This window comes from Hyla sarda, chromosome 2 (genome assembly GCF_029499605.1).
Source record: "Hyla sarda isolate aHylSar1 chromosome 2, aHylSar1.hap1, whole genome shotgun sequence".
Taxonomy (NCBI): domain Eukaryota; kingdom Metazoa; phylum Chordata; class Amphibia; order Anura; family Hylidae; genus Hyla; species Hyla sarda.
In genome coordinates, this window is record NC_079190.1 from 39,203,184 (window position 1) to 39,227,559 (window position 24,376).

The 24,376-nt window shown below is 47.2% G+C and overlaps 1 protein-coding gene across 1 annotated transcript in view; it reads left to right on the forward strand.

The window, feature by feature from the left end:
- DYNC2H1 (dynein cytoplasmic 2 heavy chain 1) overlaps window positions 1-24,376 on the forward strand; it is a gene marked incomplete in the record, with an annotated part of 465,550 nt that overhangs the window by 987 nt on the left and 440,187 nt on the right. Inside the window, 8 exon segments of the mRNA XM_056561585.1 lie at window positions 3,549-3,719; window positions 4,703-4,841; window positions 5,302-5,420; window positions 12,917-13,061; window positions 13,934-14,166; window positions 22,264-22,398; window positions 22,482-22,595; window positions 23,915-24,026. Coding sequence (XP_056417560.1) covers window positions 3,549-3,719; window positions 4,703-4,841; window positions 5,302-5,420; window positions 12,917-13,061; window positions 13,934-14,166; window positions 22,264-22,398; window positions 22,482-22,595; window positions 23,915-24,026 — 1,168 coding nt within the window.

The window sequence follows — 24,376 nt, forward strand, 5'->3', positions numbered from 1 at the left end:
TATAAGATATACAGGGTGCGAGGCCCGGGTGCTGCTCTCTAATAAGGTATACAGGGTGCGGGGCCGGGGTGCTGCTCTCTAATAAGGTATACAGGGTGCGGGGCCGGGGTGCTGCTCTCTAATAAGGTATACAGGGTGCGGGGCCCGGGTGCTGCTCTCTAATAAGGTATACAGGGTGCGGGGCCCGGGTGCTGCTCTCTAATAAGGTATACAGGGTGCGGGGCCCGGGTGCTGCTCTCTAATAAGGTATACAGGGTGCGGGGCCCGGGTGCTGCTCTCTAATAAGGTATACAGGGTGCGGGGCCCGGGTGCTGCTCTCTAATAAGGTATACAGGGTGCGGGGCCCGGGTGCTGCTCTCTAATAAGGTATACAGGGTGCGGGGCCCGGGTGCTGCTCTCTAATAAGGTATACAGGGTGCGGGGCCCGGGTGCTGCTCTCTAATAAGGTATACAGGGTGCGGGGCCCGGGTGCTGCTCTCTAATAAGGTATACAGGGTGCGGGGCCCGGGTGCTGCTCTCTAATAAGGTATACAGGGTGCGGGGCCCGGGTGCTGCTCTCTAATAAGGTATACAGGGTGCGGGGCCCGGGTGCTGCTCTCTAATAAGGTATACAGGGTGCGGGGCCCGGGTGCTGCTCTCTAATAAGGTATACAGGGTGCGGGGCCCGGGTGCTGCTCTCTAATAAGGTATACAGGGTGCGGGGCCTGGGTGCTGCTCTCTAATAAGGTATAAGATATACAGGGTGCGAGGCCCGGGTGCTGCTCTCTAATAAGGTATACAGGGTGCCGGCCCGGATGCTGCTCTCTAATAAGGTATACAGGGTGCGGGGCCCGGGTGCTGCTCTCTAATAAGGTATACAGGGTGCGGGGCCCGGGTGCTGCTCTCTAATAAGGTATACAGGGTGCGGGGCCCGGGTGCTGCTCTCTAATAAGGTATAAGATATATAGGGTGCGGTGCCTGGGTGCTGCTCTCTAATAAGGTATACAGGGTGCGAGGCCCGGGTGCTGCTCTCTAATAAGGTATACAGGGTGCCGGCCCGGATGCTGCTCTCTAATAAGGTATACAGGGTGCGGGGCCCGGGTGCTGCTCTCTAATAAGGTATATAGGGTGCGGGGCCCGGGTGCTGCTCTCTAATAAGGTATACAGGGTGCGGGGCCCGGGTGCTGCTCTCTAATAAGGTATAAGATATACAGGGTGCGAGGCCCGGGTGCTGCTCTCTAATAAGGTATACAGGGTGCCGGCCCGGATGCTGCTCTCTAATAAGGTATACAGGGTGCGGGGCCCGGGTGCTGCTCTCTAATAAGGTATACAGGGTGCGGGGCCCGGGTGCTGCTCTCTAATAAGGTATACAGGGTGCGGGGCCTGGGTGCTGCTCTCTAATAAGGTATACAGGGTGCGGGGCCCGGGTGCTGCTCTCTAATAAGGTATAAGATATATAGGGTGCGGTGCCTGGGTGCTGCTCTCTAATAAGATATACAGGGTGCGGGACCTGGGTGCTGCTCTCTAATAAGGTATACAGGGTGCGGGGCCCGGGTGCCGCTCTCTAATAAGGTATGAGATATACAGGGTGCGGGGCCCGGGTTCTGCTCTCTAATAAGGTATACAGGGTGCGGGACCTGGGTGCTGCTCTCTAATAAGGTATACAGGGTGCGGGGCCCGGGTGCTGCTCTCTAATAAGGTATACAGGGTGCGGGGCCCGGGTGCTGCTGTCTAATAAGGTATACAGGGTGCGGGGCGCGGGTGCTGCTCTCTAATAAGGTATAAGATGTACAGGGTGCAGGGCCCGGGTGCTGCTCTCTAATAAGGTAGAAGATGTACAGGGTGCGGGGCCCGGGTGCTGCTCTCTAATAAGGTATACAGGGTGCGGGGCCCGGGTGCTGCTCTCTAATAAGGTATAAGATATATAGGGTGCGGGGCCCGAGTGCTGCTCTCTAATAAGGTATAAGATATACAGGGTGCAGGGCATGTGTGCTGCTCTTTAATAAGTTATAAGTTATACATTGTATGGGGCCTGGGTCTTGCTGTCTAATTAGATATACAGGGTGCGGGGCCCGGGTGATACTATCTAATAAGATATACAGGGTGCGGTGCCCGGGTGCTGCTCTCTAATAAGGTATAAGATATACAGGGTGCGGTGCCCGGGTGCTGCTCTCTAATAAGGTATAAGATATACAGGGTGCGGTGCCCGGGTGCTGCTCTCTAATAAGGTATAAGATATACAGGGTGCAGGGCATGTGTGCTGCTCTTTAATAAGTTATAAGTTATACATTGTATGGGGCCTGGGTCTTGCTGTCTAATTAGATATACAGGGTGTGGGGCCTGGGTCTTGCTGTCTAATTAGATATACAGGGTGTGGGGCCTGGGTACTGCCCTCCTAATAAGGTATAAGATATACAAGGTATAGATGGGTGGGTTATGGATGGTCTCATCATCTACTGTTCTTCCCTATAGATGGGAGTACTATGTTGCTCTTCATTATGGTAGTAGGCATCCTCTGCTGTTCACCTCTATAGCTGGGTGGAGCCTCTGTTGTTGCTGCTTTATAGATGGGGGGGGCTCTGCTGTTCTTCCTTATAGATGGGGGGGTCATCTGCTGTTCTTTCTTATAGATGGGGGGTCCCCTGCTGTTCTTCCTTTATAGATGGGGGGTCATCTGCTGTTCTTTCTTATAGATGGGGGGGTCATCTGCTGTTCTTTCTTATAGATGGGGGGTCCCCTGCTGTTCTTCCTTTATAGATGGGGGGGGGGGGGTCATCTGCTGTTCTTCCTTATAGATGGGTGGTCCTCTGCTGTTCTTCCTTTATAGATGGGGGGGGGGGGGTCATCTGCTGTTCTTCCTTATAGATGGGGGGGTCCTCTGCTGTTCTTCCTTATAGATGGGGGGTCCTCTGCTGTTCTTCCTTTATAGATGGGGGGTCCTCTGCTGTTCTTCCTTTTATAGATGGGGGGGATCATCTGCTGTTCTTCCTTATAGATGGGGGGGGGGGTCTTCTGCTGTTCTTCCTTATAGATGGGGGGTCCTCTGCTGTTCTTCCTTATAGATGGGGGGGGGGGGGGGTCATCTGCTGTTCTTTCTTATAGATGGGGGGTCATCTGCTGTTCTTTCTTACAGATGGGGGGTCATCTGCTGTTCTTTCTTATAGATGGGGGGTCATCTGCTGTTCTTATAGATGGGGGGTCATCTGCTGTTCTTATAGATGGGGGTCATCTGCTGTTCTTTCTTACAGATGGGGGGTCATCTGCTGTTCTTTCTTATAGATGGGGGGTCATCTGCTGTTCTTTCTTATAGATGGGGGGGTCATCTGCTGTTCTTCCTTATAGATGGGGGGGTCCATCTGCTGTTCTTCCTTATAGATGGGGGGGTCCTCTGCTGTTCTTCCTTTTATAGATGGGGGGGGTCCTCTGCTGTTCTTCCTTATAGATGTGGGGGGGGGGGGGGAATCATCTGCTGTTTTTCCTTATAGATGGGGGGTCCTTTGCTGTTCCCCCTGAAAGTTTAGTGTTCCTGTGAACCATGATTTGATGTTTTTCTGCTTCTGTTCTTTCAGGTTGAACCTGGTGATACCAAGGAGAAGGCTCTTGTGTTTTTTAAAATCCGTCCAGAAGTCATCACTGAGGAGAACCTCCATGAGAATGTCCTTGTTTCCTCCATGTTAGACTCGCCTATCAATACCCTGTACCAGGCGGTCCGGCAGATATTTGCTCCTTTGTTATTGAAGGTTAGCAGCCGGCAGGTCTTTTACCTTTTGTATTTCATGTGATAGCATGATAACAGAAAAAAAATGCAAGAAAACAATCTAATGATTGTGATTTACCACTTTAGTTAATGGGATCCTGAAATAAAGCAGAAAGCCAAGTAGACTCATCCCGAACCTAATTATCATCTATAGATTGGAGGATCCTTTGTCATTCTTCCCTATAGATGGTATATTCTCTGCTGTTCCCTCCTATAGATGGGAGGATCCTTTGCTGTTCATTCCTTTATATGGGAGGATCCTCAGTCACACTCCTTTGTCAATGTAAGGGGCCTTGGCCACCCTCCCCTAAAGTTTGGGCTCCTCCCCAAGGGTGGAGTAGTGAGGTTTTGCTTCCTATTACTCCCATTGATCTTGTTAGATGTGTCCCATCTCAATTCCCCTTTACTTGACAATCCCTAAATACCCCTTTTTTTCCCCACAAAAAAGTCCCATATTCCACCAAAAATGCATATGTTAGTCATTACTAAATCCTGAATATTCACATATAATGTTTATGTGTCTAACACCTGTATTTCTCTAAAAAATACCTCTGTTCTGCTGCTCACTTGCCTTCACATCCTCTGCTCTCGAGGGGGCGTGTCATACCTCTGTTCTGCTGCTCACTTGCCTTCACATCCTCTGCTCTCGAGGGGGCGTGTCCTATTCATGACTCAACTTCCTCCCTGAGTCTGCTCTGCATCACTGGGTCTCGGAGCTGCTCTGGAAATTCCACCCATCACAGCAGGAGGTCACATTGAGGCTCTGTAATTCCCCCCCCTTAAAATACATTACAAAGTGTCATAACTTTTCATGTACTGTCCTATGAAAAGTTTTCCCAAATGTCAGTGGCCATTTGGGGTTCTCAAAATTGAACGTTTTACAATTCAACGTTCTGCTAACAATTATAGAAGAGTTAATGGAATGTATTGTATTGTTACTTATTACCATTTTCTGATTGTACTAAGGATGATAAATGGAGTAAGGAGTTTGATCCCAAACTTCAAACGTTGCTTAGTGACTTAGAGGCTGGTCTGGGCAGTGTGCTGCGGAGGACTGCTGCCAGCAGGGGGGGCTCTAAGACTGGAGGAGAAGATGACTTGCAAGGTAGGTTGTGATTTTGTAAGTAATAATATACAGCTCTTAATCCACCATAAGGGTAGGGTCACACGTGCCGTATTTTGCTGCATATTTTCTACCCAGTGACATAAATGGGTAACAAAATCAGCTGCAGAAAATATGCAGCAAAATACGACACGTGTGACCCTACCCTAAATCTATATTTGCTGTTTATATTATAATAAAAAAATAGTCACTTCACTCTTATTCGGTTATAATGGACACATAACAGCTATTGTGCCTTCTGTTTGTTGGGTGAATGTGCATAATGCGGATGGGAACAGAAACAAACATTAAAAGAAGCAATTGGAAATTATATATTTTTTTTCTTTAAAGGGGAACGCCACTGGCCAACATTGGGAACATGTTCCGAACCCTGGCCAGTGGAGTACCCCTTTAATGATTATTCTGAAGCAGTCCACATAAAATCAGTCACTTTATTTTGCAGGAATTCTGACTCCTTCTGATGAATTTCAGTTCTGGACTGACATTGCTGAAAGCCGAAGTAAACCTGGTGTTCGAGAGAGAGCGGCTCATTTCTTGAGCTTGTTTCAAACTATTGAAAAAGTGAGTATAGATTCTTCTTTATAACACTGGGGACATATACATTTGCCCTGCATTAGACCATCAAGCCTGCATCCATGCACACAGTAATGTTAGTAAACTGATCAGTTTGTATACATTTTTTTTGGTTCTTTTCTAGTTGACTTCAGTGATTTAAAAAACCTATAAAAGGCAAATCATTATATTTCTTAAAAAAAAAAATCAATAAAAGGCAAATAATTATATTTCTTAAAAAAAAAAAAAAAAAAAAAAAAAAAAAAAATTATAATAAAAAATAATTAAAAATCTTGTTTAAGACTAGTTCAGATTTGTTTGCGTCTTTATAAACTCTATCCAGGATCTATCCTGATCCAATATCATAAAGAAATGCTTATATTACAGGAATTGTGCATTCATGCAGATTCTGTCTGTAAGAAGGAGCACAGACCCTTAAAGGGGTACTCACGTGGAAAACCTCTTTTTTTTTTTTTTTTTTTTTTTTTTTTTTTTTTTTTTTTAAATCAACTGGTGCCAGAAAGTTAAACAGATTTGTAAATTACTTCTATAAAAAAATCTTTATCCTTCCAGTACTGTATATTAACCCCTTGGGGACGGAGCCCATTATGACCCTAAGGACGGGAGCATTTTTTGCAAATCTGACCACTGTCACTTTAAGCATTAATAACTCTGGAATGCTTTTAGTTATAAATTTGATTCCGAGATTGTTTTTTCGTGACATATTCTACTTTATGTTAGTGGTAAATTTTCGGCGATACTTGCATCCTTTCTAGGTGAAAAATGCAAAAATTTCATAAAAAATTTGAAAATTTTGCATTTTTCTAACTTTGAAGCTCTCTGCTTATAAGGAATATGGATATTCCAAATAAATTATATATTGATTCACATATAGAATATGTCTACTTTATGTTTGCATCATAAAATTGACGAGTTTTTACTTTTGGAAGACATCAGGGGGCTTCAAAGTTCAGCAGCAATTTTCCAATTTTTCGCAAAATTTTCAAAATCGGAATTTTTCAGGGACCAGTTCAGGTTTGAAGTGGATTTGAAATGGTTAGAAATACCCGATAAATGACCCCATTATAAAAACTGCACCCCTCAAAGTATTCAAAATGACAATCAGTAAGTGTGTTAACCCTTTAGGTGTTTCACAGGAATAGCAGCAAAGTGAAGGAGAAAATTCAAAATCTTCATTTTTTACACTGGCATGTTCTTGTAGACCCAGTTTTTGAATTTTTACAAGGGGTAAAAGGAAAAAAATCCTCTCAAAATTTGTAACCCAATTTCTCTCGAGTAAGAAAATACCTCATATGTGTATGTCAAGTGTTCGGCGGGCGCAGTAGAGGGCTCAGAAGGGAAGGAGCGACAATGGGATTTAGGAGAGTGAGTTTTTCTGAAATGGTTTTTGGGGGGCATGTCCCATTTAGGAAGCCCCTATGGTGCCAGAACAGCAAAAAAAAAAAAAACATTGCACACTCTTATGGAAACGACACCCCTCAAGGAACGTAACAAGGGGTACGGTGAGCCTTAACACCCCACAGGTGTTTGACAACTTTTTGTTAAAGTCGGATGTGTAAATGAAAAAAAAATATTTTTCCACTAAAATGCTGGTTTTCCCCCAAATTTTACTTTTTTACAAAGGGTAATAGGAGAAAATGCCCCCCAAAATTTGTAACCCCATTTCTTCTGAGTATGGAAATACCCCATATGTGTACGTCAAGTGCACTGCGAGCGAACTACAATGCTCAGAAGAGGAGGAGCACCATTGAGCTTTTAGAGAGATAATTTGTTTGGAATGGAAGTCGGGGGCCATGTGCATTTACAAAGCCCCCCGTGGTGCCAGAACAGTGAACCCCCCCACATGTGACCCCATTTTGGAAACTACACCCTTCACGGAATGTAATAAGGGGTGCAGTGAGCATTTACACCCCACTGGCGTTTGACAGATCTTTGGAACAGTGGGCTGTGCAAACAAAAAAATTAAATTTTTCATTTTCACAGACCACTGTTCCAAAAATCTGTCAGACCCCTGTGGGGTGTAAATGCTCACTGTACCCCTTATTACATTCCGTGAGGGGTGTAGTTTCCAAAATGGGGTCACATGTGGGTATTTATTATTTTGCATTTATGTCAGAACCGCTGTAAAATCAGCCACCCCTGTGCAAATCACCAATTTCGGCCTCAAATGTACATAGTGCGCTCTCACTCCTGAGCCTTGTTGTGCACCCGCAGAGCATTTTACGCCCACATATGGGGTATTTCCGTACTCAGCAGAAATTGCGTTACAAATTTTGGGGGTCTTTTTTTCCTTTTACCTCTTGTGAAAATAAAAAGTAAAGGGCAACACCAGCATGTTAGTGTAAAAAATGTTTTTTTTTTACACTAACAGGCTGGTGTAGACCCCAACTTTTCCTTTTCATAAGGGGTAAAAGGAGAAAAAGCCCCCCAAAATTTGTAGTGCAATTTCTCCCGAGTACGGAAATACCCCATATGTGGCCCTAAACTGTTTCCTTGAAATACGACAGGGCTCCAAAGTGAGAGAGCACATGCGCATTTGAGGACTAAATTAGGGATTGCACAGGGGTGGACATAGGGGTATTCTACGCCAGTGATTCCCAAACAGGGTGCCTCCAGCTGTTGCTAAACTCCCAGCATGCCTGGACAATCAGTGGCTGTCCGGAAATGCTGGGAGTTGTTGTTTTGCAACAGCTGGAGGCCCCGTTTTGGAAACACTGCTGTACAATACGTTTTTTATTTTTATTGGGGGGGGACAGTGTAAGGGGGTGTATATGTAGTGTTTTACTCTTTATTAGGTGGTAGTGTAGTGTAGTGTAGTGTTTTACTCTTTATTAGGTGTTATTGTAGTATAGTGTTTTTAGGGTACATTCACACTGGCGGGTTACGGTGAGTTTCCCGCTAGGAATTTGCGCTGCGGCGAAAAATTTGCCGCAGATCATACTTGAAGCAGGAAACTTGCTGTAAACCCGCCCGTGTGAATGTACCCTGTACGTTCACATGGGGGGGGGGGGGGGGGGGCAAACCTCCAGCTGTTTCAAAACTACAACTCCCAGCATGCACGGTCTGTCAGTACATGCTGGGAGTTGTAGTTTTGAAACAGCTGGAGGCACACTGGTTGGAAAACCTTCTGTTAGGTTCTGTTACCTATCTCAATATTTTCCAACCAGTGAGCCTCCAGCTGTTGCAAAACTACAACTCCCAGCATGCACGGTCTGTCAGTACATGCTGGGAGTTGTAGTTTTGAAACAGCTGGAGGCACACTGGTTGGAAAATACTGAGTTAGGTAACAGAACCCAACTCAGTATTTTCCAACCAGTGTGCCTCCAGCTGTTGCAAAACTACAATTCCCAGCATGTCTGATCACAGAAGGGCATGCTGGGAGATGTAGTTATGCAACAGCTGGAGGTACGCAACTACAACTCCCAGCATGCCGAGACAGCTGTTTGCTGTGTGGGCATGCTGGAATTTGTAGTTTTGCAACATCTGGAGTGCTACAATTTAGAGACCACTGAACAGTGATCTCCAAACTGTGGACCTCCAGATGTTGCAAAACTACAACTCCCAGCATGCCCAGACAGCAAACAGCTGTGTGGGCATGCTGGGAGTTGTAGTTTTGCAATATCTAGAGGGCAGTATAGAGATCACTGTGCAGTGGTCTCTAAACTGCAGACCTCCAGCTGTTGCAAAACTACAAATTCCAGCATGCCCACACAGCAAACAGCTGTCTGGGCATGCTGGGAGTTGTAGTTTTGCAACATCTGGAGGGCTACAGTCTAGAGACCACTATAGTGGTCTCAGACTGTAGCCCTCTAGATGTTGCTATGCAACTACTCACCGGCTTCCGCCGCATCCGGGAGCCGTCCTCTTCTGCCGCACGCCGCCGCAGATCTCCATCGCCGCCGCCGATCCCCGTCGCTCCGCTGCCTCCGGAGGGGTAAGTGGACTCCGGCGCCGCTCCTCTTCATTTTCCCCGTTCTGCCCTGCCTATTGTGGGAGGGCAGGACGGGGAAAACGAAAGTAAACCCCTCCGCCCCAGATCTGCTATTGGTGGTCGCGTCTAGACCACCAATAGCAGAGATAGGAGGGGTGGCAACTCTGCCACCTCACTCCTATCGCTTTAGGGGGATCGTGGGTGTCTTAGACACCCGCGATCCCCCTTCTATTCCGGGTCACCGGGTCACCATAGACCCGTAATGACCCGGAATCGGCGCAAATCGCAAGTGTGAATTCACTTGCGATTTGCGCCGATCGCCGACATGGGGGGGGTCTAATGACCCCCCTGGGCATTTGCACGGGGTGCCTGCTGATAGATATCAGCAGTCACCCCGGCCCGGTCCCCGCCCGGCGCGCGGCGGGGGCCGAAATTCCCACGGGCGTATGGATACGCCCTTCGTCCTTAAGTACCAGGACGCAAGGGCGTATGCATACGCCCTTCGTCCCCAACAGGTTAAGTTCTTTTGTTTTTTGGATTTCTTTTTTTTTTTTCTGTCCTCAGTGCTCTCTGCTGACATCTCTGTCTGTATCAGGAACTGTCCAGAACGGCATAGGTTTGATATGGGGATTTGCCCCTGTTCTGGACAGTTCCTGATACGGACAGAGGAGTCAGCAGAGAGCACCATGGACAGAAAAAAAAAAAAAAAAAAAAAAGAAAAGAACTTTCTCTGTAGTATATAGCAGCTAATAAGTACTGGAAACATAACGATTTTTTAATAGAAGTAATTTACTAATCTGTTTAACTTTCTGGCACCAGTTGATTTAAAAAAAAAAAAAAAAAAGTTTTCCACGTGAGTACCCCTTTAACCCCTTCTTGTGTCTAGAAGAGTCATTAGCAGCTCACATGGATCAGGTGATACTATAGAGAGAGATTGTGGGAAGAGGGAGTAGAGCTTGGATTGTCTGGAGAGAGCCAGAAGCTGACAGTAGGTACACCAGCTTACTATGAGTAGTAGATCTCTCCCCAGTACTGGATTCACAGCACACACTGCTAAGGTATTGCTCTATTCTGTTCTCCATGCTGCTTCTCGGAGGTCGTGTGTGCAGTGTATTGGAGACATCATAGCAGCTAATCTACACCCACAGTTTAGAGAACATAAAACTAGACATACCTGCAAAGAAATGGTGAAAACTGGTGAAAAATGCCATGTACAAGTTACATTCTGGCCAGATATAGTGCTACAGCTTATGTGCACACATATGACAGCATATCCTGAAAAGTTACCTGAAATGACACTTTAAGGTTATCACTATCCTTTCTCTTACAGTAGGTTCAATATCAAGTAGGTGAACAAGCACTGTAGAATCATGTTACATCTGGCTTACATACTGGAGATATAAGCCTGGGAGGCAGAGCAGAGCGCTCTTCTACAAAAACATGTGACTCCAACCAAAGAGTATGGCCACATATTGGGAGAGTCACAGTGCACTTTACGGTTAAAATGTTCTCTTTATTCTATAGGTCAATATGATTACAATGATAACCAATTTATATAGGTTTTGTTTTATTTTAATACTTTATTTGTTAAAAATAAGGTGAAAATAAAGATTTATTAAAGTTATTTTTTAATGGTTCGGACATTTCAGCTTGTGGTCATTCCAGATATGTTTGTGTTTGTTAATATTATTTTGAATTTATTTTTTGAAAATGGGGAAATGGGGGATGTTATAAACTTTTATCAGGGGAGGGGCTTATTGTTATTTATTGATAATTTTTCCATTATTTTTTTTCTACAGTTTTTTTTAGTCGCCAAAGGGGACAATTACATGTAATCTTTCGATTGCAAAGACTGTTCAATATTATGCCATAGCACAACACTGATCAGTGTTATCGACGCTCTGCTTCTCCAGCCGGCTGAAGCAGCAGAGTGATGAGTGGACGACATAGAGGCTGTCATGTTAGCTGAAGAACTGCCTGTGGTTTACTTTGATTCTGGCATCTAAACGGTTAATGCCGGACATCAACATGATTACTGATGTTCATTATTAGTGAGGAGTCCCGGCTACTGATGTCAGCCATTACTTACTAGCTTTAAAGGGGTACTTCGCCCCTAGACATCTTATCCCCTATCCAAAGGGGCAGGATCCCCAGCGATGGGACCCCCACGATCTCCCTGCTGCACCCAGCGTTTGTTTAGAGCGTCGGGTGCAGCGCCGGAGGCTCGTGACATCATGGCCGTGCCCCGCTTGTGACGTCACAGCCACGCCCCCTCAATGCAAGTCTATGGGAGGGGGCTTGGCGGGCATTGAGGGGCATGGCCATGACGTCACGAGCAGGCCGGGACTTTGACGTCACGAGCCTCAGCCCAGCGTTGCCAATCATTCGGCATGGAGCGAAGTTTGCTCTGTGCACTGGACGCTGCGGTGCCACAGCCGAGATTGCGGAGGCCCCCAGTGGTGGGACCCCCGCCATCAGACATCTTATCCCCTATCCTTTGCATAGGGGATAAGATGTTTATGGGCGGAGAATCCCTTTTAAAATGAGCTCAGCTTCCTGCATACTCACCTTCCCTGATCCAAGACGGTTCCCGATCCTGCTTCTATCTGCTTCCTGTGACTTATGGATACTGCAGGAAATGCTCCCTCAGCCTGTGATTGGCTGAGCAGGCAATTCCTGGAGGGTGAAAACATCAGAGGGAGCAGTGACCCATCATAACGCCAGCTGCTGGTGTTCGGGGCAGGTGATCATGCTTTTGACCCTGTGATGACATAACACCTTTCAGGTGCTGTACAATAACATTAAAGGGGTACTCTGGTGGAAAACTTTTTTTTTTTTTTTTTTTTTTTTTTTTAAATCAACTGGTGCCAGAAAGTTAAACAGATTTGTAAATGACTTCTATTAAAAAATCATTACCCTTCCAGTACTTTTTAGCAGCTGTATGACACAGAGGAAATTCTTTTCCTTTTGAATTTTTTTGTCTTGTCCACATTGTTCTCTGCTGACACCTCTGTCCAGAGTAGCATAGGTTTGCAATGGGGATTTTCTCCTACTCTGGACAGTTCCTGATACGGGCATCAGGTGTCAGCAGAAAGCACTGTGGACAAGACAAAAAAGAAATTCAAAAAGAAAATAATTTCCTCTGTAGCATACAGCTGCTAATAAATACTGGAAGGGTAAAGATTTTTAAATAGAAGTAATTAAAAAATCTGTATAACTTTCTGGCACCAGTTGATTTAAAAAAAATAAATAAAAAATGTTTTACACCGGAGTACCCCTTTAATGGAAAGTTTTGACCTCTGCAAGTAATAATAATAATAATTTATGTATGGTCAGGGAGTCATGGCGTCGCCCCCTCTCTATAATGGAATACTCTCTCTGCTGGCTTTTGTGTGCCCATATCCTATTACACAGTATTTCATGCCAGAATTATCTGTAATGTGTGGCTATTTATATGATTTTATTACAATATGAAATCATGATTCCCCTGCTGATTTTGTAATGTTGTATGATGATCGTCTGCACGTCTGTCACATTTCTGGTGCATTTACAGTATTACAACAGCCTCAACTCTCTGCCTTTGGCTGAAATTGTGGAACTTGTCGAAACTACAAGGGAAACTGTGGATGATGTGTGGAGGCAGACGGAGCACGACCCTTATCCTGAGCACCGTATGAAGCATTTGCTGGAGATCATTGGTAGGTTGGTCATTCCAATATTATTCCAATATGTCATATCAGCGAATGTGGAATGTACACATAGCAAATCCTTCACTTTTCTTTAGTGTTCTATGAGCAGTTTCACTGTGGCCAAGCATGGGCGCTGCAGCTCAGTGTTTCCCAACCAGGGTGCCTCCAACTGTTTCAAAACTACACCTTAAGGCATGCTGGAAGTTGTAGTTTTGCAACAGCTGGAGGCACCCTGGTTGGGAAACACTGCAATATCTTGTTATCGGTCTGGATCCCAGCAGTTGGACCCCCACAGATCAGCAAGTTATTGGGGATAACTTTTAAAGGGGTACTCAGCCCCAAGACATCTTATCCCCTATCCAAAGGATAGTGGATAAGTTGTCAGATCGCGGGGGTCCCGCCGCTGGGGACCCCCCGGGATCTCCTCTGCAGCACCCCGCTGTCATTACTGCACAGAGCAAGCTCGCTCTGTGCCTAATGACGGGCAATACAGGGGCCGGAGCATCGTGACGTCACGGCTCCGCGCTCGTGACGTCATGGCCCGCCCCCTCAATACAAGTCTATGGGAGGGGGCGTGAAGGCCACCACGCCCCCTCCAATAGACTTGTGTTTAGGGGGCGGATTGTGACATCACAGGGGGGCGGAGCCGTGACGTCACGATGCTCCGGCCCTTGTATTGCCCATCATTACGCCTTGCGAGCTTGCTCTGTGCAGTACTGACGCGGGGATGCTGCAGCCGAGATCCCGGGGGTCCCCAGTGACGGGGCCCCCACTATCTGACAACTTATCCACTATCCTTTTGGATAGGGGATGAGAAGTCTAGGGGCGGACTACCCATATATATATATATATACATACAGACTCCACCCTGTGTTTTCTAGGCAACACGCTGGGGCGCTGTGTTCAAAAGAGCCTTGGTGAGATGAACCTATGGACGGACCCGTTCCCTGCAGTGAAGGAGAACCTTAGAGCAGGTATTACTGTATGTGAGCAGTGGACAGCTGCCTGCGAACATCTGACCGGCCAGCTATGGAAACGTTACACTCCTCACCTATGGAAAAATGAGAAATACTCTCCAGAATCTCTTCAGAATCTTGGCAGACGTTTTCAAGAGGTACAAGCTGGTGTGATCAGTGCTACAGTGTAATAGGGGCATGTACTGCATGAAGTCCGCAGCTATCGGAATTATTTTTTCCAGTAGAAGCCATTCTGATCTGTAAAACTTGTTTATGTCATTGCTCATATGTTATCCCATATGATGGCTGTTTACATGTCTGCTGTTTTTTATCTGTGACAGCCAAGTCCTCATAATGTTAGAACAAAGTTCCATCTGTCATTTAGTAATGTTCACAAAGTAATGATGTTTTTGAGCTGTGGTGTTCCTGATCAGCCTTATTAATTCCTTAAAGGGGTACTCTGCCCCTAGACATCTTATCCCCTATACAAAGGATAGGGGATATGTTGTCTGATCGCAGTGGTCCTGCTGCTGGGGACCCCCACAATCTCTCCTGCAGCACCAATAGACTCTCACACCCCCTCCCATAGACTTGCATTGAGGGGGTGGTGCGTGACGTCACGAAGGGGCAGAGCCGTGACTTCATGATACTCCGTCCCCTGTATCACCCATCATCAGCCACAGAGCCATCCTCGCTCTGTGGCACTGAGGAACGGGGGGCTGCAGGAGAGATCGTGGGGGTCCCCAGCGGTGGGACCCCCGCGATCAGACATCTTATCCCCTATACTTTGGATAGGGGATAAGATGTCTAGGGGCGGAGTACTCCTTAAAGGGGTATTCCAGGCAAAAACTTTTTTGTATATCAACTGGCTCCGGAAAGTTTAAACAGATTTGTAAATTGCTTCTATTAAAAAAACGTAATCCTTTCAATAGTTATTAGCTTCTGAAGTTTTCTGTCTAACTGCTCAATGATGATGTCACGTCCCGGGAGCTGTGCATGATGGGGGGGAAAATATCTCCATAGGAACTGCACAGCTCCCGGGACATGAGTCATCAGAAAGCAGTTAGACAGAAAAAAACAACTCCTCTTCAGAAGCTAATAACTATTGCAAGGATTAAGATTTTTTAATCGAAGTAATTTACAAATCTCTTTAACTTTCCGGAGCCAGTTGATATATAAAAAAAAGTTTTGGCAGGGAAAACCCCTTTAAGGACTTTAGGAATTTTTCATTTTTTAACGTCGTTTTTTTCCCTCCTCACCTAAAAATCATAACACTTTTAATTTTATACCTACAGACGTATATGAGGGCTTGTTTTTACGCCACAAATTTTGCTTTGTAATGACGTCAATCATTTCAGCACAAAAATCTACGGCAAAAAAAATAAAAATTTGTGGAGCAAAATTGGAAAACATTTTTATAAATAAATCCCGCCATTTTGTAATTTTGGGGGCAGTTTTTGGTAAAAATACACATAATCTTTATGCATTATGTCCATACGATTACAACAATACCCAAATGATATAGGTTTCATTTTGTTTATACTTCTTTAAAAAATTTTTTAACTTTCTCTATCGGCTCCATTGGGGGACATGGACCATGGGTGTATGCTGCTGTCTCTAGGAGGTGTGACACTATGGTAATAAAAAAAAAGTTAGCTCCTCCCAGCAGGATATACCCGCCTTCAGGCTCTGAGCTAGTCAGTTTAAGCTTAGTGTCTGAAGGAGGTGGACATGGTCTGGATTATCCAGACCAGGTCTTCAGATTTTTTATTTTCCTAGTATAGGGACGTGTTAGTTTTTTTAATTCCTTTTTCTTTTATGTTTTCAGGTGGGGGCTCAGGGACTCCGGTTCCCTGTTTCCCCATTGCGAGTAAGGGGGCACAGACATTGCGTATATGCGCTGTTCACCCCCCCCCTCGCCAACGGTCAGCGTCTGGCTTGGTACCTCATGGGTCCAGGTCCCCCTATTTCTCTGCTCGCCTCGCTCGCGCATATCAGCCAGGCGCGATGCAGGGACAAAAAGCTGACTGAAGACTTCACTGAAGACTCCATTAGGTAAATTCTTCTGACTGAGGTAAGTACCCCTTTTTCACCATAGGTATGGACTCGCAACCTCTGGAGACCCCCTGTTTTTGGCCCACCTTCAGGTTATGAGGCTGGCTTATACAGGGGCTGCACTTTATTCTGGGGGAGCAGTGGCACCTGAGGGGGCATGTATTAGGGGGCACTTTACTTGTATGTGTGTTTGGCGCTGCTACGTTCAGCGCCTTATATGCGGCTGTCAGCCGCGGCGCTGTTTTCGGGCCGGGCGCTCTCAGCGCTGGCTTACTTTCGTTTTGCCGGCAGTGCCTTATACGCTGCTGACAAGCCACAGCGCTGCTACGAGCCGGGCGCTTCAGCGCCGGCTCACTTTCACTTTCGCCGGCCGTCTGCCGGCAATTAGGCCGCCCGCTCTATTCCCCCAAGCGCATATGCGGCTAGACATGACGCTCGAAACAAGGAGCGGGCGCCATGACAGTTCTTCTTGGATGGTCTGTAGCTCCGCCCACATGGCTGGGAGCTCTCAGAGGCGCGAAGCAGCCTCCAATCAGCGCCGTGGGCGCGATTTTCAGTGTGAAGGGGTCTGTTACTGTGTGCCTTGCTTGAGGCACGCCCCTCCCTTCCTATTGGCTGGCCTGTTCAGTCTCTCTGGCTGCACGGAGCGAGTTCTCCTCACTGCAGCTCACAGGGGACACAGACTGTCTCCTTTTTCCCACATTATGTCCGTACCCAGGGCTGTTCCTCCCTCTAAACAGAAACCTGGATCTTCAGTGACTTATTATATTTGTAAGCACTGTAATACCAAGATGTCTGGCTCTGCTGAGCCCACTTGCCCTGCCTGCTCCACTGCTCCCCCACTGCTGCCCGGTGGGTTCAGCCGCTCCTCCTGCCTGGGTTTCTTCCCTGACCCAGTATATGGCTGACTTGACCCAAGTCTCCCGTTCGGTGGCTGAGGCCTCCCGGGAAGTGGTGTCCGCCTTGAAGGGGTCTTCCCTGCGCAGGACCTCTGAGAGGGCCCGCTCCTTGTCTCCTCATACTTCATGCTTTCACAAGCGTGCTAGGGGTGCCTCGTCTGACTCTTCCATTGAGTCTTCAGATAGACGTGAGCGTTCCCCTTGCAGGTCCCCCCCCCCCATCATCTGGGCACAAACGTCGCTGCTCCAGAAGAAGTTCTCGGAGTCGCCACTTTGCCACGCCAGAGCCGCGTACCCGGTCTGGTTTGCCCCCCTCCAGGACTGCCTCTACTCATTCACATTCCCCTGGTGAACTGGTGGACGAGGCTTCCGAGCCGGCATCTGACTCAGAGGACCGCTCAGACTCAATTGCAACAGTGAACTCATTGGTGAAAGCCATAAGAGACCCCTTTCACTTGGAGGACCCAGGATCTTTGGATGTCAATCCAGGAGTATCCTTTCATCGTGCTAAGCCAGCACCTCAAAGGTTCAGCTCTCACGCTGACTTTGACGACATTCTGGAATCCGCATGGAAATATCCAGACAAGAGATTCCCGGGAGTCAAGGCAATTCAAGAACGTTATCCATTTGACATGGACTTTGTAGCTAAGGTGGTTTCCCCTCCCTCAGTGGATCCACCAATCTCCCAGATCTCTAAGGCGACTACACTGCCTCTGGCAGATGCCGCTGCCATCAAGGATCCCACGGACAAGAAGGTAGAATCTTTAGCGAAGTTTGCTTCTGAAGCAACTGGCTCTTCTCTTCTTCCTATCATCGCCTCGACATGAGTGTCCAAGGCCCTGTCGGAGTGGTGCCAAAAGCTCCATCAGGATATCTTGGAGGGATCCCCCCCCCAGAGGATCTATCTGCTCTGGCTCTCCAATGCGCTAAAGCTGGGGACTTTCTGTGCACAGCTTCCATGCAGTCAGCCCGTTGTTCTGCCTTTGCTGTGGGTCACCTAGCGGCTCTCCGCCGCTCTATGTGGCTTAAAGCTTGGAATGCGGATGCCGCTTCTAAAAGGTCTCTCACTGGGCTACCCTTTACGGATGTTCGTCTTTTTGGCAAACGCCTTGATGAGATTATCTCTGAGGCAACGGGAGGTAAGAGTTCCTTGTTACCTCAAAATAAGGCTCGCCCTACTTCCCAAAGGAAGTCCTTTTTCCTTTCGGACCTCTGGCCCCAGTAAAGGGTCCGGGCAGGTGCCCTCGAGGGACAAGAAGGCTCCCTTGTTCTGGGCATGCCCGTCCTGGAAGTCGGACTCCAACCGGTCCGGCCGTTTTGCGCCCAAATTGGGCAACCGCAAACCCACTTCTGCATGAAGTGAGGCCCCCACCCGCGGTTTCTTTTCGGGTGGGAGGTCGTCTCTTGTTTTTCCGAGACATCTGGACCTCACACATTCAGGACTCTTGGGTCAGGGACGTGGTGTCCAACGGTTACCGGATCGAATTCGCCTCCCTTCCGAGGGATCGCTTTTTTCGATCCCAGGCCCCCTGGTCTCCTCCTCCTGGCGAAGCAATTTTGAGCGGCACTCCAGTCTCTGCTTCTCCAGGGGGTTATCGTCCCCGTTCCTCCAGCGGAACGTTTTCAGGGTTTCTATTCAAATCTTTTTGTGGTCCCCAAGAAGGACGGTTCTGTGCGACCAATCCTAGACCTCAAGAGTCTCAACCGTCACCTTCTCATCCGCCACTTCAGAATGGAATCTCTCCATTCGGTGGTGGCGACCCTGGAACAAGGAGAGGTCTTTTCATCGGTGGACATCAAGGATGCCTACCTCCATGTGCCAATATTTCCGGGCCATCATCGGTACCTCCACTTTGTGCTTCCGGAGGGGCACTTTCAATTCGTAGCCCTCCCCTTTGGTCTAGCCACGTATCCTCGGGTTTTTACAAAGATCCTTGCGCCAGTGATGGGCCTGTTACGGTCGAGGGGAATCTCGTGATTCCCTATCTGGACGACCTTCTCCTCAAGGCTCCAACCAGAGCCCAGACTCTGGAGAATCTGGACGTCACTCTCCACACTCTGACTCTCTTCGGGTGGATGGTCACCTGGGACAAGTCAGTTTTCCGTCCTACCCAGTCTCTAACCTTTCTGGGACTTCAATTCGACACGGCCCCTGCCCGAATTTGTCTTCCGCCGGACTAACGTCTGGCGCTCCGGTCGGGGATCTGCTCCCTTCGGACCCAGGTATCAGTCTCCATCCATACTTGTATGGAAGTCCTGGGTCAGATGGTGGCAACTATGGAGGCCGTACCCTTTGCCAAGTTTCATTACTGCCCCCTTCAACTGGCGATTCTCTCTCGATGGAACAGGCCTCCTCTGTCCCTCGATCGTCAGATTGTTCTCCCTCGCAGGGTCCGTCAGTCTCTGCTTGGTGGCTCCGCTCCCCCCTTCTTCTCCAAGGGCGGTCGTTTCTTCCCCTTCACTGGCAGGTTGTTACAATGGATGCCAGCCTGTCGGGCTGGGGCGGCGTATTCAGGGATTGGACGGTTCAGGGACTCTGGTCTCCCCAGGAGACCCTTCTTCCGATAAACATATTGGAATTACGGGCGATTCTTCTTTGTCTTCTTCATTGGGAGTCCCTTCTTCAGTCCCGTCCTGTCCGCGTTCAGTCGGACAACGCCATGGCCGTGGCGTACATAAATGTCATGGCCGAGGTGGCCAAGATTCTCACCTGGGCGTAAAGCAAGGTTCCGGCCATTTCGGCGATTCACATTCCGGGAGTGCTCAACTGGGAAGCGGACTTCCTCAGTCGGTCCTCACCCGACCCCGGCGAGTGGTCTCTTCATCCGGAGGTCTTCGCGCAGCTCTGCAACCTCTGGGGCATTCCGGACATGGACCTCTTTGCGTCCCGGCACAATCGGAAGATCCTTCCGTTTGTGTCCAAGTCCCGGGACCCTCAGGCTCTGGCCGTGGACGCCCTAGTGATTCCTTGGGCGGGGTTTGCCCTACCCTATCTGTTCCCTCCTCTTCAGCTCTTCCTTGCTGAGGAAGCTCAAGGCGGAGGACGTCCCCGCCATTCTGGAAGCTCCAGATTGGCCCCGAAGGTCGTGGTACGCCAACGTAGTCAGGCTCCTGGACGACGCTCCTCTGTGCCTTCCGCTCTGCCCGAACCTACTCTCCCAGGGTCCTCTTTGCCACCCCAATTTACAGTCGCTGCATTTGACGGCGTGGCGGTTGAGACCGCGGTTTTGAGGGCCCGCGGGATCTCTTCCCAAGTCATTCACACCATGCTCAAGGCTCGTAAGCCCTCCTGCGCAAGAATTTACCACCGTACTTGGCGGTCTTATTTTCGTTGGTGTGAAGCTCAGGACTTCTCCCCGGTAACCTTCTCGTTTCCCCGTCTTCTCTCCTTTTTGCAGTCGTGGTTGGAACTGGGGTTGTCTTTCAGTTCCCTTAAAGGTCAGGTTTCGGCCCTTGCTGTTCTTTCCCAGCAGCCTCTGGCTTCTAATTCTCATATCCGGACCTTCCTGCAAGGAGTGGCGCACGCTGTTCCTCCTTATCGCTCCCCCTCTCCCCCTTGGGACTTAAATTTGGTTCTGAGTGCCCTCCAGGGTGCACTCTTTGAGCCCCTTAGAGAGGTGTCTCTCCGCCTCCTTTGTTGGAAAGTGGCGTTTCTTGTTGCTATCACCTCCATCCAGAGGGTGTCTGAACTGGCAGCTCTTTCCTGCCATTCTTCATTTCTGGTGATCCACCAGGACAAGGTCGTTTTCCGGCCATATCCTTCCTTTTGACCTAAGGTGGTCTCGGCCTTTCATCTCAATGAGGACATTGTCCTCCCGTCCTTTTGTCCTGCTCCTTCTCATCCTAAGGAGCGCTTACTCCACAAGCTGGATGTAGTTCGGGCTGTTCGGTCTGTCTCTCCATCACTTCTACGCTTCGCCAGTGTGATTCCTTTTTCGTCCTTACGGAAGGTCGTCGCAAGGGACAACCTGCTTCCAAGGCCACCATTTCCCGGTGGATTCGGTCCGCTATTTCGGAAGCCTATCGCTGTAAGGGGAAGACTCCTCCTTTCAGAGTTGTGGCTCATTCTACCCGTTCTGTTAGGGCATCCTGGGCTCTCCAGAATAGAGCCTCGCCCTTGCAGATTTGCAAGGCGGCTACCTGGTCGTCCTTGCACACTTTCTCGAGGTTTTACCGAGTTCATACTTTCGCATCGGCTGATGCTAGTCTGGGTCGTAAAGTGTTGCAGGTGGCAGTGGATCGGCCGTCCGCCTGATTACTTATCTGCCCACCCAAGGGACGGCTTTGGTACGTCCCACAGTCTGTGTCCCCCAATGGAGCTGATAGAGAAAAGGAGATTTTGTTTACTTACCGTAAAATCTCTTACTTGAAGGATCCATTGGGGGACACAGCTCCCGCCCTTTTTGGGATTTTCCTTTGGTTCTCTGTCCGAGGGTGTGTTCAGTTGTATTTTTTCTTCTGGTTCTCGGACAGTTTTGGGTTTTCTTTGACCTGTTGGTCTCCTCCTATTGCTCTGGAACTTAAACTTACTAGCTCAGAGCCTGAAGGCGGGTATATCCTGCTGAGAGGAGCTGACTTTTTTTTATTACCATAGTGTCACACCTCCTAGAGACAGCAGCATACACCCAGGGTCTGTGTCCCCAATGGATCCTTCGAGAAAGAGATTTTACGGTAAGTAAACAAAATTCTCCTTTTTTGTACTAAAACTAGTTTGTTTAAAATTGTCCTCTTCTGACCCCAATAACTTTTTTTAATTTTCCGTGTATGGGCTGTATGAGGGAATTTTTTTGCGCCCCCATCTGTAGTATTGGTACCATTTTTGTTTTGATGGGACTCTGATTGCTTTTTTTTTTATGGTATATAAAGTGACCAAAATAAGCAATTCTGGGCTATGGTATTTTTTATTATTATTATTATTTTTTTACATACACTCCATTTACTGTGCGGTTTATTTTGACATTTGCGCACGTGGCAATACCACATATGTTCATGTTTATTTTTGTTTAAAGGAGAACTGCAGCCTAATACAACTTATCCTCTATCCGCAGGGACCCCGCGATCAGACATCTCATCCTCTATCCTTTGGATAATGGATAAGATGTTTTGCAGCAGAGTACCCCTTTTAAGATCCAGTTCTGTTTTGTTAAATATACAGCAGCTACATAAACCAACACTGTGCATAAAACCATATAGAGTAGACAGAATCTAATCTTTATAATAACGTTGATGTCTTTGGATGTTTGGCTTTGACATTGTGTATTTATTGCGTCACCATTATAAGGTGTATTGTGACTTCTGTAGGTGTTCACTATAAGGATGATGCATGAGAAGTTGGCTTACTTTCTGCCCTCTGGTGATGATCATGCCCAGCGATCTAGAAAGTTGTTTGAACCTTTTGCTGGATTGAACCCTGTGCACTACAACCCATATACAGAGGTAAGATGTCTCCTACTATGGCAGAGTCTGAAGGCTAATACACCGTCACCAATGATACTCATAGGAATGTCATTGTCCTACAGCCTTTATGGAGAGCTGCAGTTTCTCAATATGAAAGGATAATTGAGCCGGCAGAAGAAAAAATAGCAAGCAAGCTTAAATCCTATTTCTCTGATATACAAGACAGTCCACAACAGGTATGTGCTAGAATCAAATAGTTTAAAGGGTTTTTCCATCCTTGTGAAAGCTTTTTAAAAACTGGTGACAATGGCGAATAACTAAAGAAGTAATACTCACTGGAGCACAATCTTGAGAACAGGACTCATGAAGCTCCCGTCTGAATGGAATGGCGGTGCACAGCGCTATTCATCTATTTGAGTGCTGAAGTTAGTGGAGTACAGTACTCAGCTATATTTGGCACTGCCCTAGACTATGAATGTAAAAGTGGCTCCATTTTCCACTCCATTCAGATGTGAAATTCAGGACATCTTTGTTCTGGAGATTGCGGAGGGTCCCAGTGCTCAGACCCCTAGCAATCGTACACTTATCCCCTATCCTGTGGGTAGTAGGAAGTGTTCATAGTGTCGAAACTGCTTTAAAGGGGTAATTTGCCGAAAAACATCTTATCCCCTATCCAAAGGATAGGGCATAAGATGTCTGATCGTAGGGGTCCCGCCACTGGGGACCCCTGCGATCTCCAGTGAGGCACCCTAGTCATCTATGCACGAAGCAAACTCAATTCTGTGCCGGGTGACTGGTGACTACATCCGCCACGCCTTCTCCATTCATGGCTATGGGAGGAGGCATGACGGAGGGGGTTTGGCGTCACGAACAGGGAAGCTCCAAGCTTCCTTGTTCCGGATGCCACTGTTGCCAGCCCAGAGATCCCGGGGGTCCCCAGCGGCAAGACACCCGCGATCAGACATATTATCCCCTATCCTTTGGATAAGCACACCTGCCAAAGGAAAAAAAACTTTTGACATGTCCTTGAACACTCAGACTCCGACTGATTATGAGAGAGAGCAGGGGAAAGAAGCTGGCAGCCATGCAACCCTTTCTGTGTCTGAAACCTACTCTCTGCTCGTTTTCATGATCGGTTGGGGTCTGAACACTGATATGTGACAGACAAGTATCTATGACCATGCCCATTTAAAGGCCTACATTTAAACTTTACCTCTTCAGGATCAAAAACCAGTTTGGCGGTCCAGAAAATATTTGCCTTTATAACATATATAACTTACATGACTTGCATGACTGCAGGCTCAGTGCACATTGCAGCCTTTACCCTTTTCTAGACAGAAAAAATGTATACTGTCCAATGTATGTTTTTACAGCTTCATGTTCATGGACAGTTTGTGTGGAATTGTGTTCAAGAAAACAGAGAAGCAGAAAAGCTATAGGGGTTAACAATACAGCCTTATTGACTCTTGATTATATATATATATATATATATATATATATATATATATATTTGTTATTTTCTTCTAATTACTCATATTATTGTATTATATTCCAGCTTCTACAAGCTTTTCAGAGACATAAAGACCTAGTGAAAAGACCAAGTATAAGGAAGCATCTAATTCTAGAACGGGAAACCTTGCTTGCCAGACTTGTGGACTATATCAAAGGTAATGATGGCATTAGTTGTTGTTGAGCTGTGTGCCGTATGGTTAAGGAGTAGGTTGCAGGATGGGTTGCCGTTACAAGACATGAGCCTAATTTTTGTCTTAATTCTTGAAGCAGCTTAAACAAAGGAACCTTTTTTTTTTTTTTTTTTTTTTGTTTATTTATTTTATTTTTTTATTTAAGGCAAGGTTTTCAAAGAGAATTTACTGCTTTTATGCCTCCCATCACTAAAATTATACAACTGTGCAATTCATTCTTTCTTTTTGCTTATTAGGGGTGAATGTGCACATTCTAAATGTACTGCAGATTTTATCAGTGGGTTTGCATAAGTAAAAATCTGCAGCGGAATGCA